Consider the following 15,586-nt stretch of genomic DNA (forward strand, 5'->3'; position numbering starts at 1 on the left):
GTTTTCATATGCCTTAAGGAAGAAGAAAGTTTCACGCCATTCCACAAATCATCTGAAGTATTTGCCAAATTCCTTTGTCACAGGTACCCAGTTAGAACGGTTCTAGGGTTACCATACAGCTGGTAAGCTCAACAACTCCCCCCCCCCCAGCCGCCAACTTTTCTGTCTGGATTATTTTCACTTTTTGAAATATGACAACCCTAAACAGTTCAATCTTTACATGGAACATCTAGCACTAATGCAGGCGTGGGAAAACTTTTTCAGCTGAAGGGCCAAATTCCCTCATAAAACCCTTCCAGGGGGAATGGCTTTGACCCTTAGCTTTGTACGGTAGGTTACATTCCGAACACACAAAAGTCAGGTTTACACGCACAGACACGCTCCATTCAGGCAAGCAATGGATAGTATGGATAGTTCAAGGACATATTCCAGTTCAAGGACCATCACTCAAGGAGGGTGTGAAGGCAGTGAGGGGGTTATGGCCATAGAAGAGGGTGAATGTCCCAGGGAGAGATCATGGCCTAGGGAGGGTCCTGAGGGCTAGACACACAACCCTGAGGCTCCCCACCCCTTTTCTAGTGAAATGAAATACCCAATGGCTTCAGAAACATGTAACCTGCAAACATTCAAGGACATATACAATGCAATGCTACTATTCACAACAGTATTTCTCAGGTTGCCTGTCCTCAACTTTCACCTTGTTCCCCCAACGCCACTGGGGCAAAGAGTAAAGTTTATTGAATGACTCATGTTCACCAATATCAAACTTCCTACACTGTAATAACCAAGCAAAATTCCTTTCAGTAGGGGAAAGGTCAATATGCTTGCTTGAGTTTGCATCACCATTTTAACACCCACGGAACTCGGTAATCATGATCAAACTCTTGTCAGGAGAGTTGGTAATACAGACTATAAAGCCCTTAACAATAAATTGCACAACATTCTAATCAAAGTCAACATCAAATTGGGATGAAACAAATGGATAAATTAGAACAGGTGTCCTAATGTAGGCACCTACAAATCTTTTCATCAGTAACAAGTGCCTCTTTCCTCCAGCCAGAAGGACAACAAACAACACACATCCTTTCCTCCCAAGCTGTTTCTTATCTTCTTCAAGGGAGAGAAGATCCCACATGTCTCTTTAAACCTTTGTGTCAGGTAAACAAAAGTTTAGTGTTATGGGCAGCCATTGTATGATAGCCCTTCTGCTGCAGAAAAGGTGTTTGCTTTCTAACCCTGAATCCAGATCAGTAATTTGTAGGTAGTGTGGTAGGGGTACTAAAGGCTGTGGTAGGGATCCCTAGCCTTAGATTTGACAACTTGGGTCCATTATTACTTTGACTGGAAATAGCCATTTTCTATATAAGAACTGCCACTCAGCAGTTCGTTTTCACTATTTATGGCTCACAATAAGCCGGTTCTTATTTCTTTAAGATGGACACATGCACAAACACACTCGACTTGGGCTGCCTCCTTTAATTCTAAATTATATACCACACAATCCCCAAATAAAAATTGATATCCATAATTTCTTAGAAAACTTACCCATTATCTTCACTAACTCATGTTAAGAAAACCTTTTTAGTTAGTCCCTTCTCCCTTGAAGAAATTGACTGTTATTAAAAAATTAAAACCATATAAAGGCTCAGGACCTTATGGCTTCACTTCCAAGTTTTATAAACAATTCAAAGAAACATTATTACATAATGGGCTGCCTATTTAACAACCTAATGAGAAGGGAACCCCTCCCCAAAACATGGTACCACTCCAAGATTGCAGCTATCCTAAAACCAATTGAAAACCAGCAGAAGGTAGAATCTTTTTGGCCAATCTCTGATTAACCTGGATTACAAAATCTTTACATCAGTGCTAGTCAACAAGATTGATGTATTTTTGCACAAATAGCCCCAGACCAAGCTGGTTTTGTCCCCCATTGAAACATCAATGAACCAATCAGAAAACTTTTAAACATAATCAAATGTGGTATGGACGACTTCCCCACTGGTAGTCATGGCCTTGGACATTCTCAAGGCCTTTGACTGCCTATAATGGGACTACTTGCTGGCAGTTCTATCTAAATTGCAATTGACCCGAAATTTATACACATTATGAAACAAATACACTCTGCATCTTCTGCCACAGTAAGAATAAACACACACACAGCTTTACTGAAGTCCATAGACCCAAAACACACAGTACAACAATAGTATATGTCAATAGTATAAGCAATATAAATTCATCCCTGGTAAGGATTTGACAGGTAACAAAGAAAGGCTGTTCATCCTCTACCTTTTTGTTCATCCTAGCTTTAGAACCATTAGCTATATGCCTCTGAATACCACCAGACATTAAGAGAGTCCAAACTGAAAAACTAAACTGCATGATCGGCTATTTGTTGATTATGTAATTATTATGACCCACCTGACCTCTTGAACACGGGAGCAGCCATACTTCAAGATCTTAACAACTTTGCAACACTAACAGGCCTGCAGGTTAACTTCTCAAAATTGGAAGCTTTATGCTTCAATGTATCACCTAAGATGCAAAAAGCATTCACAGAACACACAGGCATTAGACCAGGGGTAGGCAACCTAAGGCCCGTGGGCCGGATGCGGCCAAATCGCCTTCTCAATCAGGCCCACGAACAGTCCGGGAATCAGCGTGTTTTTACACGAGTAGAATGTGTCCTTTTATTTAAAATGCATCTCTGGGTTATTTTTGGGACCTGCCTGGTGTTTTTACACGAGTAGAATGTGTCCTTTTATTTAAAATGCATCTCTGGGTTATTTGTGGGGCCTGCCTGGTGTTTTTACATGAGTAGAATGTGTGCTTTTATTTAAAATGCATCTCTAGGTTATTTGTGGGGCATAGGAATTTGTTCATTTCCCCCCCCCCCCAAATATAGTCCAGCCCACCACATGATCTGAGGGATGGTGGACCGGCCCATGGCTGAAAAAGGTTGCTGACCCCTGCATTAGACTCTGTCACACAACGCTTAGCTATTTAGGAAAAATTGCAACAAGAAACCTTAGTATTAACAAAACAACCCCGTGTATGGCAGACAATTCTTCAAAATTTGAAAAAAATAGAGAAACACCCATTTTACCCCCAGAAACAGTTTAGCAATGGTAAAAATGATGATCCTACCAAAACTGTGATTTCTATTCCAATGACTCCCACTTTGGATCCCACTCAACCAGATATGAAGGTGGCAGAAAAAAAATTAATTCATTTATTTTTTCCTGCAAAGGACTCAAAATAAATGCCAAACTCCTGTACCACCCCGCAGTGGAAGAAGGCTGTGGTATCCCAAACCTGAAACTATATTTTATTGCTAACCAAGACATGCCATCCACTTTATTTTAGATGATACCTCAAAACAATGGGTCCAACTGGAAACTGAACTAATCGAGGGAATTCCAACCTCCACTTTCCCCTCCTTTTGTTTTTGTTTAAACCAATTCACAAACCAAGAACTTATACACCGACCACTAATAATGAACCATATGTTGCAGATATTACTGCAAATTTATTATGCTATTTTTGTGATATACAGATGGCATGAGAATATTTGGTCTATTTATTCTTCCTGTGTTTATTATTATTGTTCCTATGTTCCTTGTTTAAATGCTATTTAATAATAATAGTAATAATAGTTTCTTAGCTTCTAAAAGCAGAAGAGTCTCAGTTACCGAAGAGAGGATGTAAACAAGTATATGACAACCTACTTTGGACTTTGTATTACAACATCTGATTGCATGTTATTTCAGTTTGGCACTTAAATCAGCTTGGCAAACTAGCTCTAGTGTAGAAATAAGGTTATTTTATTCAAGCAAATGTTCATATAAGTAAACACTACTTGCAAATGGGAGGTAATGGGACTATTTTTATACTATACCAGGACATACAAGGTTACCATATGGCATTTACAAAGAATATAGATATGTTTCTGCTTCTACAGGTGAGACAAGAAAGTTTAAATGTATGAGTTCAAAAGTTAACTTTTTCATGGACTTGCAGAGTGCTTCATCAAGCTTACTACATCTGCCACAGTTTTCAATATTCTTATTTATTTCATAAAATCTATACGCTGCTTGATTATGAAAAAAACCCCTCAAAGATAAATAAATAAAATACCGTACTTAAAAACATATGAAAGTTAAAATACTAAAACAGATTAAAATCACCACTATTTTCTAGGCATCTAGGTAGGCTTATCTAAACAAGAATGTTTTTAGCAGGTGCTGAAAAGAGTACAGTGAAGACACCTGCTTGATCTAAATAGGCAGGGAGTTCCAAAGTGTTAAGTGCTGCCACACTAAACAACTGAGTTCTTACAAATGTGGAACAGGTAGTATGTGGCACCTGTAGTAGTGCCAATTCTGCCAATCAAAGCAGTTGATTGGGCCCATGTTGGGTAAGACAATCTCATAAGCTGCTCCCAAGTTTCAAAGGGCTTTACATACTAATAGGAACACACTGAACTTGGCCCAGTAGCAAATTGGCCACCAGTGCAGATCTCTGAGTACAGATGTTATATGCTGATAAGGCCTCACTCCTGTCAGCAGTTGTGCAGCAGCAGTTTGCACTAACTGCAGCCTTCTGATCAAGTGCAAGGGAAGCCCCACACAGAACACATTGCAGTAATCCAGTCTTGAAGTAACCAACTACAGTGGTACCTTGGGTTAAGTACTTAATTCGTTCTGGAGGTCCGTTCTTAACCTGAAACTGTTCTTAACCTGAAGCACCACTTTAGCTAATGGGGCCTCCTGCTGCTGCCGCACCGCTGGACCACGATTTCTGTTCTCATCCTGAAGCAAAGTTCTTAACCCGAGGCAATATTTCTGAGTTAGTGGAGTCTGTAACCGGAAGCATATGTAACCCGAGGTACCATTGTACTGTGTAAATTTCTGGGCAGAAATTATGTCACTTCATTGATATATATTAACACTTATTATGGTCCAGGCACTCAAATATTAAATAGTAATACTATCTTCATAACAAGTCCACAATTCATTGTTTTGCATCCCACACTTGTCTGTTTAATCATACATGCACATACACAGTAAGGTATCTTACATTAGTCATGCCCAGAGTAGACCCATTAAAGTCAATGGACAAGTCAATAATAATGATAATATTAATTTTATTAATAATTATTTATACCCCACCCATTCATTTCAGTGGGTCTACTCGGAGTATGATGAACATTGGACATCACTCATAAGTTTATTTTTTTATCATTTGAAATACTTATAATCAATAATGAAGCAAACATGATAAGCATTGGGCAGTGAGCAAAACACATCCCTGCTGCAACACTGTGCCAGTAAATTTGCCACTCCTGGCATATGTTGTATCTCACTTGTAACAATGCACACCAGCATCCAAAAAGGCGTTATCATCTTCTAAAATAATTTACTGTGACAATGCTATCCCCTTCTTAGGACCACTGTCTACAGGAAATTTCTTCCTAGACATGATGTCCTAGACACACGGACATCAGTTTTTTTGCATATCACGGTGATGCACCAGGGGGCAGGGATGGGGAATGCTTAAGGTCTTAAGTGTTTCACTTTCAAAAGATGGCTACTATTGTATTTTAACATTGGATAAAATATTGTTCATAGCATATCAATATATAATACTTCTCTTCAAACATTACCTTATGGACTGTACCTCAAGGCAACATAGTATTGTGCAGAATATAAAATGTATAATGACATAAAAGCATTTTGAAATATAATAAAACTGATCATTGCCCAATAGTTACGAAACTTTTGCATCAATTGCATCCAACCTTTCTCCCAGGCTTTGACAATCTACAATAACGTTTGTTATTATTTTGTTGTCAAAACTTTCTGTGTCTATAGGGGCTGTCTTCTGTTTTGTTTTGTGGTGTAATATATTGATTTGTGTCTTTAACAATGTTGTAAATTACTTGGAGATCGTTGGATAACAAGTGACAATAAGAAAGAAAGGAGTGACTCAAACATGATCTAGATACGGGTGAGTCTATCTTTTAGATCTGTCACTCTGATTATACACACGTGCAACTTTGAAACCAAACGAAGATATTAGTCTTTGCTTATCCCAAGCTGCATTTTTTTCAAGCATTTAGGATATCTCCTAAACTGAATACATCTGCCAAGTCATTCTTCAGAATATTCATAAGGGAATTAGAATCCAGAATCACAGGTCCCCATCCCCCCTTTGAACTCATGCATGCTTACACATTGTCTTTACATTCTGCACACACACTCCTTGTGCTTCTGCAACTTTCTCTTTGGGAAATCTTGCCCTGGGCAATTTAGATAAATGAAATTACAGGAAAAAATCCAGAGCTACCTGTGCCTTATGAAGGCTAACTAACAAGTGCCCATAAGGCAATGCACATGCCTCTTTAAAGAACCCAGGTGACAGTGCTTCCCGTATCCAAAGAAAAGTATAGTTGTCTTTGTTTTCTGAATAAAAGGGAGCCTTTGGAGCAAACTTCAGTAGCATCCAGGGGGGAGAAATGGGATGTCCGTCTAAACACTAACAGCACTGCAAAGTTTAATTCCCTTCTCAACTAACCTTAGTGTTTCCATCTCTTTAAGTAGGCCTTCTTTAAATACTGTGTGGCAGGCAGAAGTTCAGCAAATAGTACTATCTGACTGTCACATTTTGTGCAGTGCAGTGGCAAGGAATTCAAAGCTTCAGCCCCCAGATTGACCCAGCTTGCCAATTACTGTCACAGTAACCAAAGCAGTGCATGTGAAGATATTCTGGCACTCTAAAATGCTATGTAAACACCAATTATTAATATTACGTTCTCCTATAAGCTAATCTCTCAGATGTTTGAACACAGCCAAGGGTCTGCCACTAGATATCACCGGCTACAACTTCCAGCACCCACAACCCTTGTCTGCGCCGGCTGGGACTGATGGGTGTCGGGAGCCCAACATAATATAGTACCTATCCCAGATAAGAGACACAGCATCGTTAAGATAACACAAGCTGGGGGGGGGGGCTGTTGCACAGCACCTATTTTGCAGGTCTACCTGCCGCAACAGGTGTGCCACCGGACCCTCGATAGCTGTGCAACAGGTGCAATGTGCGGCAGGTGTGCCATTTCTAACCATCCCCGAGAAAGGAAGAGCCACATGCTTTCCCGGGTTGAAAGCCTCCAGGTAAAAGGATGTCAAGGTAACAAAGAGGGCATAGAAAGACTTCGGAGCCCCTGGGCAAAGCAACAGGGATCAAGGCACAGTGCGGCTCTGATTCGGTCGATATGGAATAGTTTCTGAATGTTGCCTAAAAATGCCACGCCTACGGAGTCCCTGGAAGGCTCCCTCTGGAGTCTCCCTTTGTTTCCCACCCCCTCTCGACCTTAAATCACCCCCTCGACTACCGGGGGCCACTTTATTCACCCCAACCATCCCTTTTATCCTGTCGGCGGAGGAGACTGCCGGGATCTTACTCTCTCGGCTGCCCCCTACACACACCCTACACCCAAAGCCCCCGGCCCCCCATGACTCGCCCCCGACTGACCCGTGCAGGGCGGCCGCCTTCCTCCGCTTGCTGAGCAGGCAGAGCACCGCGCAGGCGGCGGCGGTGGCGCCGGCCATGGTGGAGTAGCGCGCGGTGAGGAACTTGCTGTAGGCGGCCATGGCGGCGGAGGCGACGGCGAGCGCAGCCCGAGAAGCAGCAGCGGCAGGGGCCGACCGGGGAAGAGGCTCGCCGCAGCGCGGAGGATGCCGGGGGGAAAGAAAGAGGCGGCGCCTGTCAGCTGAGGGGTAAGGCAGCGGCGGCTGAGGCCCTGCCCTCGCTCTCACTCCTCTCCAGGCCCGCCTCAGGCCCGACTCCTCCTCACACCACCTTGGTTGGTTGGAGGCGAGCGAGAGGCGCCCGGCCTGGTTAAGCGCAATAACGGCAAGCGGCCTCTGAGGGAATAAGAGCGCTTGCGCTCGGTCGCCTCTCCTCAGGCCGTTATAGACGCGTCGTGTGTTGTACGAAGGGTGTTAGTTCTTTATCCCCCCCCCCCCAATATTTTAGTGAAGTGGGTTCTTTTTTTTTTAGTGAAGCGGATTCTCCGCAACGGCGGAGAACCCCATTGTTTTGTGTGTGTGTTTTTACTACAACTCCCGGCAGCCCCAGCGAGAATGGCCAGTGGTGGGACATGACGGGAGTTGTAGTCGCAACAGCTGGAAGACTTGCAAGTTTCCACCTTCCGAGGGTTTATGGTGCGAGGTTGGAACTTCAGAGCGGGCGCCGCCGTTATGGGCGAGCAAAATGCCAATTGTTGTGTGACAGGTGGGTTTGTGTGTATGGATGTCTTTTATATTGCGCAGGCACATACATCTTTACCATGTGCCTTTACGCTTGCACCTTCCTGCGGCATCCCTATGAACACAAATACTGAACAGTACTGTAGTTGTTATCTCCCATTTGGAAAGCTGTATATGTATCCTGTTTCCCCCCCTCCCACCCGAGACACATTATACCTACAGCTTACAGTTGCACAACAAGACAGGCTCATTTAAGGTTAAATAAGAGATTCAACTTGTTCTACAGCTTTCTCCTCTTCATGTTTGCAGTCTTGCAAAATGAATAACTGGGCTAGTTAGTCTTTCTTGTTTAGCAGGAAAGGCAGTTCCAAGGCTCCCAAGAATTTGAAGGGTAACTGTAGTTGCTTAAGCCCCCGCTCATTTCATTTTATTTCACTTTTAATTTGTACACCACGTTTCTATATTGCTATAAAGGCAGTTGAGAAGCTGAAAAAACAACAAAATATACAACAAAGATCACACATCTTATAACAGTCTGATCCAATACAAATAGGTCAAAATTGAAAATGCAACTTTAAAATAATCAATTTATATCAAATTAGGTAATATGCAATAATCCATTAGAATATAATAGCACACAATAATATTAACTCTAAGAATATCAGCGAATAATAATTAAACAGAAAATCACTCCCAACAGTTTCAATGAATCATTACTAAACTATGAGCAATAAAAATAACAGCAAAGTCACAATACGTAAAATATCACAATACATTTAAAAATCATCTTAAAATACCATACTGAGTAACAAGATAACTTACAAAATAATTTTAATTTTTTATAAAATCTGAACTCCCCAGCCACTTCTGCTGCTCTTAAACATGGCTTGGGAGAGGCTGTTGCTCAGTTAGTCTCAGTTAAGGTGTGGGAGGCTCTTTTTCCCTTCTTCACACTAACTGAGGGAGCTGGCAGGATGCTAGGACGGTTGAAACCGTTAAAGTGAGACAGTAGCAAGCTGTTATGACTAGTCACATCTCCCAGCCTCTCTTGGATTGTTGTGCTTTTTGGTTTTTGTTGTTGGTTTTAATGCAAGTCGCTATGAGTTGTCTTGTAAGAAAAGGAACTAACAAATGCAATAAAATAATGCCTCCTTTTTTAGAACTGTAGTCCTTAAAGGGCCAGCTCTCTAGCTGCAGACAGGGCCTTCTGCCTGTGTGGTGTAGTGGTTAAGAGCGATAGACTCGTAATCTAGTGAACTGGGTTCGGGACCTGCTCCTCCACATGCAGCTGCTGGGTGACCTTGGGCTAGTCACGCTTCTCTGAAGTCTCTCAGCCTCACTCACCTCACAGAGTGTTTGTTGTAGGGGAGGAAGGGAAAGGAGATTTGAAATATACTCAGAGTCGCAAAGTGATTTCATGCTCTTTATTCAGCTCATAGTGGTGAGAAGGAATGAATGAATGTCCCCTCAAAGTATCTGCTTTATATACATTATTTACACAATGGGCTGCACATGATTGGCTAATTCCGGAATTCTACTGTAAGCCAATCAGGTTGTGGATTCACTTCTATCTGGAGCATGATTGGGTGGTTCCTGCCAACCAATCATACTGCTGCATTCTGAATCCTATTGTTCTAGGACCAATCAGACTGCTGCAGTTTGGATCCTATTCAACTCAGTACATAACAAGATAGTTAGCCGTTAGACTCCTTAGGGTAGTGATAAAGCGGGATATCAAATCTAAACTCTTCTTCTTCTTCTTCTTCTTCTTCTTCTTCTTCTTCTTCTTCTTATTCTTATTCTTATTCTTATTCTTATTCTTCCTCTTCCTCCAGGCATCCTGCCTGGTGCTCTCCCTATGCTATTGGAGGTAGGCCTGGAGGCACTCAGTTCCTTGGGTCAAGGGGAAAGTGGACTCAATGAAATCTGATTCAGGGGGGCTAATGCCTGCTAGCTTCCCTAAACAGATGTCTTCTAAAAGTCTGGTAGTTGTTTTTCTCTTTGATATCTGGTGGGAGGGCGTTCCACAGGGCGGGTACCACTACCGAGAAGGCCCTCTGCCTGGTTCCCTGTAACTTGGCTTCTCGCAGCAGGGGAACTGCCAGAAGGCCCTCAGCACTGGACCTCGGTGTCCGGGCGGAACAATGAGGGTGGAGACGCTCCTTCAGGTATACTGGACCGAGGCTGTTTAGGTCTTTAAAGGTCATGAGTTCATGAGCAAAAAAGACGGCTGAGTTTTTCAACTACCTAAAACAGCTCTTCAGGATGATAACATGGATGCAGTGCTGGAAGAGAAGCAAATGTATTCAGTGCCAACAATGCCAATAAAAGGAATTAACTATTTAGTCCCAGCTCCTGCCAACCTAGCAGTTTGGAAGCATGTCATAGTGCAAGTAGATAAATAGGGACTGCTCCGGCGGGAAGGTAAACCGCATTTCCATGTGCTGCTCTGGTTTCGCCAGAAGCCTCTTCGTCATTCTGGCCACATGACCTGGAAAAACTGTGGAAGCAGACAAACACGGGCTCCCTTGGCCTGTAAAGCGAGATGAGTGCCGCAACCCCAGAGTCGTCTGCGACTGGATTTAATTGTCAGGGGTGTTTTATCTTTACCTATCATTAATTTTCGATCACAACCTCTTCATCAATAAAAGACCCTCCCCTTAAAAACCAGAGATCTGCCTTTATTTTAGTCAGTGAAAGATGGAAAAGTAATTAAGTATTGTACACCCAAGAATCAAAGACTTGGTAGTGTGAAAGTTGATTAACATTTCCTGTATGAATCAAACATTTCTGTTTACAGCGTATTTTCTTCATACTTAGGTTGCTCAAGACTTTCTTCCATAGACATAATTGTTAGGAGTTGTCCATCTTTCGTGTTTTGACTTGCCGCTTAAATATTCTTTTTATTACAGAAACTTCAGAGTGTTAATTGAACTATAGATTTGTGTCTATTGTTTAGAGTGTATTCAAGCCCCAAGGCAAGATTTAAGCACCATTTTTGCAATGTCACCGTTTTAGAAAACAGGCATTGTCGCATTCATTATTCTAGCTACTGCAAGTTGAGTAAAGTTATGGGAAATGACCTTGGTGGCAAAAAAAATGAAGTTACACACTCCTGCTTTTCAGGGCCACACACAACCAACTTCACATTTCCTCACCCTGTGTTGTTGTTTTTTAGAAAAATAAGATGAAACTATGGCTTGAGACCTTCCGAACTAGGAAGGGAAGCTTCTTAATCACATTCCCTTGCAAGTGATAAGGAAGCATGATTTCCCATTGCATCTGAATGAAGCTGTGCTTTTGCAATACTGTCTATGATTTAATCACACACATGCTATCAGATTATAGCCAAGGTTGGGCGTTCCATTTACCTGTGTGTAAAGAAATGTGCAAATGAGTGTGAGCGCATGCTGCCAAGCCTTGCTCCCTCTGGGGCATTGCCCTTCATCTTGTAATATTGAGGATGTAGTTCTGAAGAAGGGCAAGTTCTCTACTCATGGAGGCTTCTCACATCATTTAGAGCTTTGCACAGGATTTGCCCTGAAACTAGTAGAGGGCTGTACTGTAAACATAACCAAAGGCAATGTGGCAGAGGAGGCAGGATATTATTATTATATTACTTTATGCTGTGTTTTTTCTATATTTATGTGATAAATAAATAAAAGACATGCAGGGCTCTGAGTAAAGGAGACTGAAGCAGAAAAGGTGGCAGGGGGGACCAATCAAGGAAAGTGAGAACCAGGATTATCATAACTACTAGAGAAGTGTTGACTTCCTGCAAGGGTCCCTAACCCCTGTGAGCCTGTGGGTGCATTTTGAAATCTGTAATGGGCACCACAAAATACCCAATTTAGCAGAAGAAAAACAACACCCCCTGAACAACAAAGCAAATTCCCAAAATAAATGAGCTTCAAAAAACCACATTTACAAATAAAAATTGGGTGGGATAGGAGGTCTTGGTGGGTATCACGAGAAAGTCTTTGTGCCATGCTTGGGATCCCAGGATTTCCACATGAATCCTCCAGAAAGGGGAGGTAATGCTCATTTGGAACCCAGTAATGCTAGAGTGAGCCATAACCTGCTGAGGAAGGAGACACTCCCAGCAAATTAAGGTCAAGCCATCTGTAGGCGGTCTGCTGTTGCAAAAAAGAAAATGCTTTTGTGTGGGCAGAGCTTGGGACAGAAAATGTGCAGTACATCATGTGGGGACTTGTAGTACAGTTTTATAACATCTAAGTTGAAACGATGCTGATACCGTATTGGGGGACATGGTAACAAATGATTGTTGTTGTGTTTTTTTAAAAAAATTATTGAATGAATTTATGTTACAAAAAACAATAGAACCATACTACCACTAAATATAATTAAGAAATAAAAAATTACATACATCAATATTTAGTTTGTTATTTGTTATTTACCGTCTTATTTCCTCCCAAACATTACATACAAAAACACACATATATGCAGACACCTACACACCCGAACACAAAATGATAATAATGAAAGTAAATTTTTAGCTTCCAAAATCTTTTTTCAACTTTGACTTCCTGTCAATTCCCTTAGCATATATTTTATCTTACAATCGAATGTACGCAGAACAATAAACATTTCTATATAAATTTACCCATATATTCTGAAAACATAATAAATCCTTAATTGTTGTCCACCTCCTTTTAGTTCCTTTATCACTCGAATGCTGGCATGGAGTCAAAACTATTATTGTATTTTTGAACATATCTTCTATAACCATCCTATTTTTCTGCAATTTTTTGCTTTGAGTTTCCTCTGAGTTTGCTAGTCAATTGAGCCGTCTCCACCAATTCCTGTAATTTGATTTGCCAATCTGTTATTTTTGGAGCCTTGTGATCTTTCCATCCCTTGGCCACAAGTATACGAGCCGCTGCGGTTGCATACAATAATACCTCTCTTAGTTTTTTTGGGATCTCTTTATCTAAAATACTTAATAGAAATGCCTCCGGTTTTTTAGTAAAGGTTATCCCCATCATCTTTTTTAATTCATCGTATATCCCCCCCCCCAAAATCTTAATCTTTTCACACGTCCACCACATGTGGATCATGTCACTGTTATTTCCTCCACATCTCTAACAAGCATCCGACAAATTTTTATACATTCTTGATAATCTGGAAGGAGTGACCTATGAGCCGTTTTCATCGTGGTCTCTCTTATACTATAAAGGTAAAGGTAAAGGGACCCCTGACCATTAGGTCCAGTCGTGACCGACTCTGGGGTTGCGGCACTCATCTCGCTTTATTGGCCAAGGGAGCCGGCGTACAGCTTTCGGGTCATGTGGCCAGCATGACTAAGCTGCTTCTGGTGAACCAGAGCAGCGCACGGAAACGCCGTTTACCTTCCCACCGGAGTGGTACCTAGTTATCTATTTGCACTTTGACGTGCTTTCGAACTGCTAGGTTGGCAGGAGCAGGGACCGAGTAACGGGAGCTCACCCCATCGCGGGGATTCGAACCGCCGACCTTCTGATCGGCAAGCCCTAGGCTCTGTGGTTTAACCCACAGCGCCACCCGCGTCCTCTCTTATATTATAGCTGGCTGTAAATTTCAAATTTACATTCCATAAGTTTTCCCAATCTTTTAGCATAATTGGACGGCCCACATCTTGGGCCTGAAACAAATGAATGTTAATGATCTTAAATTTACTTCCCCTTTCTGATAATTGCCATTCCTGTTTACCTATGCATGTTTAACCTGGCCTGTGCAGTATTGCTCCATTCCAGTGTGTCTAGGAGACCTGTATGAAACTTGCATTTCTGCTAAACTGAAATAGCATTCTGCAGTTAGCCTGAGGTCCTGCGCCTCTTTCATGTGAACAAGCCTTCTGACAGGTTTCCCACAGGGAGCATATTAATTTTGTCTTCTGATTCATCTCTGGAGCCGGTTCAAGATGTTGGCAGTGCTTTGTAAGAGTTACATCTTAGTTGCTGTATCTCTTGGTCTTTGAGCAATAACACTCGTGGGAGAATAATTTTTAGTGAGTGGAAAGGCTTTAAAAGCCAGGCAAATAGAAGTGGAGTAGAGAATATTAGAATCATCCATGAAGTACAATTAGAAAATTCAAGAGGAGGGGCATGCCATGAGCATCAGGGAAGGCACAAAGTTTTAGCTGCCAGCTTCATTTTGGAAGTTGAGGCGAGGGTGAGTCAAGCTCCATAAGATAATTATGGCAGGCAAGTATTTTGCTGCAGGAGACACCTCTTAATTCTTAATTCTTAATTCTTATGCACATGGAGAAAATGACCTTCATGCACACAATTTTCAGAAGTCTTCCATATTTTCCCTTTGTAGGGCATCCTTTAGGAAAGGAGGATGAGCACTATGCAAACCCATGTTTTACATCACATAATTTTTTTCCTATCACCAACCAGCTCATTAGGTTGTTGTTTTTTACACGCTGACCTGGTGTGCACTGAGAGATTGGTGTAAATAAATACCGGTAATCCATTTTAACCATGCTAAACAATTTGGATTCCCTTCTCTCCCCTATTACAACATGCCCATCTGGAAATGACTGCTGCATTGCACCAAGGCAACATGGAAGGGCTAGAAACAGGTTACATTGCAGAAGGCTGACATCCAGCAAGGGTCGAAATAAGGAAGACAAGATAAGAGCGACTGTGGTCGTTGGACCAACAGTGGTCCACGAGTATCATTCAGGTGGTCCACAGTATGCTTGTAAAAATACAGTTAAAAACCATACAGCATCTAGCACAGTGCATTAAAATTGCTGCAATGGGCAGAAAAAATCCACCAAGACCCTTAGCATTTTTCAGGTGGTCCATGGAGTAGCAAGTTTGGGAAGCACTGTGTTAGTGCTTCATAATGTATTGTGAAGTTTAAATGTTGGGTGTATGGGGTGTTAGGGGAGCAGTAGTACCTCTGATGTGGGACACGTTGTGCTCCTTCTGGGGTAGTTTATCCACCTTTGGTCCCCACGCTGCAATCACCTCTCACCTGTGGATCTTAGAAGCTGTCAGCATGAGACAGCGACCATAACTTGGGAAATGGATTCAACTGGCTGACTAAACCAGGTGAGGGTAGCAGACGGGTCTCAAATCTTTGGTGAGCCATGAATTTGCCCTGCAGACAAAGACAGGCTCTGGTGGATTGAGCAAATGAGACCAATAGTGGGTCCAACAGTCAAGAAAGCAGTTAGTGCAAGTGCTGTAGAGGGAAGTGAGGGGCAGATGGGACTCATCAACCTGGAGAAGAGAAAGAAAATTCTGATCCTAAACCTCTGTTGCCTTGTGGGATATATTTGAGAGAAGAAAGGGCTAAGGAGT

The 15,586-nt window shown here is 42.1% G+C and overlaps 2 protein-coding genes across 3 annotated transcripts in view; one reads left to right on the forward strand and one right to left on the reverse strand.

The window, feature by feature from the left end:
• ABCD3 (ATP binding cassette subfamily D member 3) overlaps positions 1 to 7,665 on the reverse strand; it is a 44,932-nt gene extending 37,267 nt beyond the window's left edge. For both annotated transcript variants that reach the window (XM_081194033.1, XM_081194034.1), the window contains exon 1: positions 7,534 to 7,665. In XM_081194033.1, coding sequence (XP_081050159.1) covers positions 7,534 to 7,652 — 119 coding nt within the window. In that variant the 5' untranslated portion in view covers positions 7,653 to 7,665. The remainder of the gene's footprint in view (positions 1 to 7,533) is intronic.
• Positions 7,666 to 7,673: 8 nt separating this feature from the next.
• ARHGAP29 (Rho GTPase activating protein 29) overlaps positions 7,674 to 15,586 on the forward strand; it is a 115,195-nt gene continuing 107,282 nt past the window's right edge. The window contains exon 1 of the mRNA XM_081193953.1: positions 7,674 to 7,778. The gene's annotated coding sequence lies outside the window, so the exon portion shown is untranslated. The remainder of the gene's footprint in view (positions 7,779 to 15,586) is intronic.

This window comes from Podarcis bocagei (genome assembly GCF_964188305.1).
Source record: "Podarcis bocagei genome assembly, chromosome: 5".
NCBI classification, from domain to species: Eukaryota; Metazoa; Chordata; class Lepidosauria; order Squamata; family Lacertidae; genus Podarcis; species Podarcis bocagei.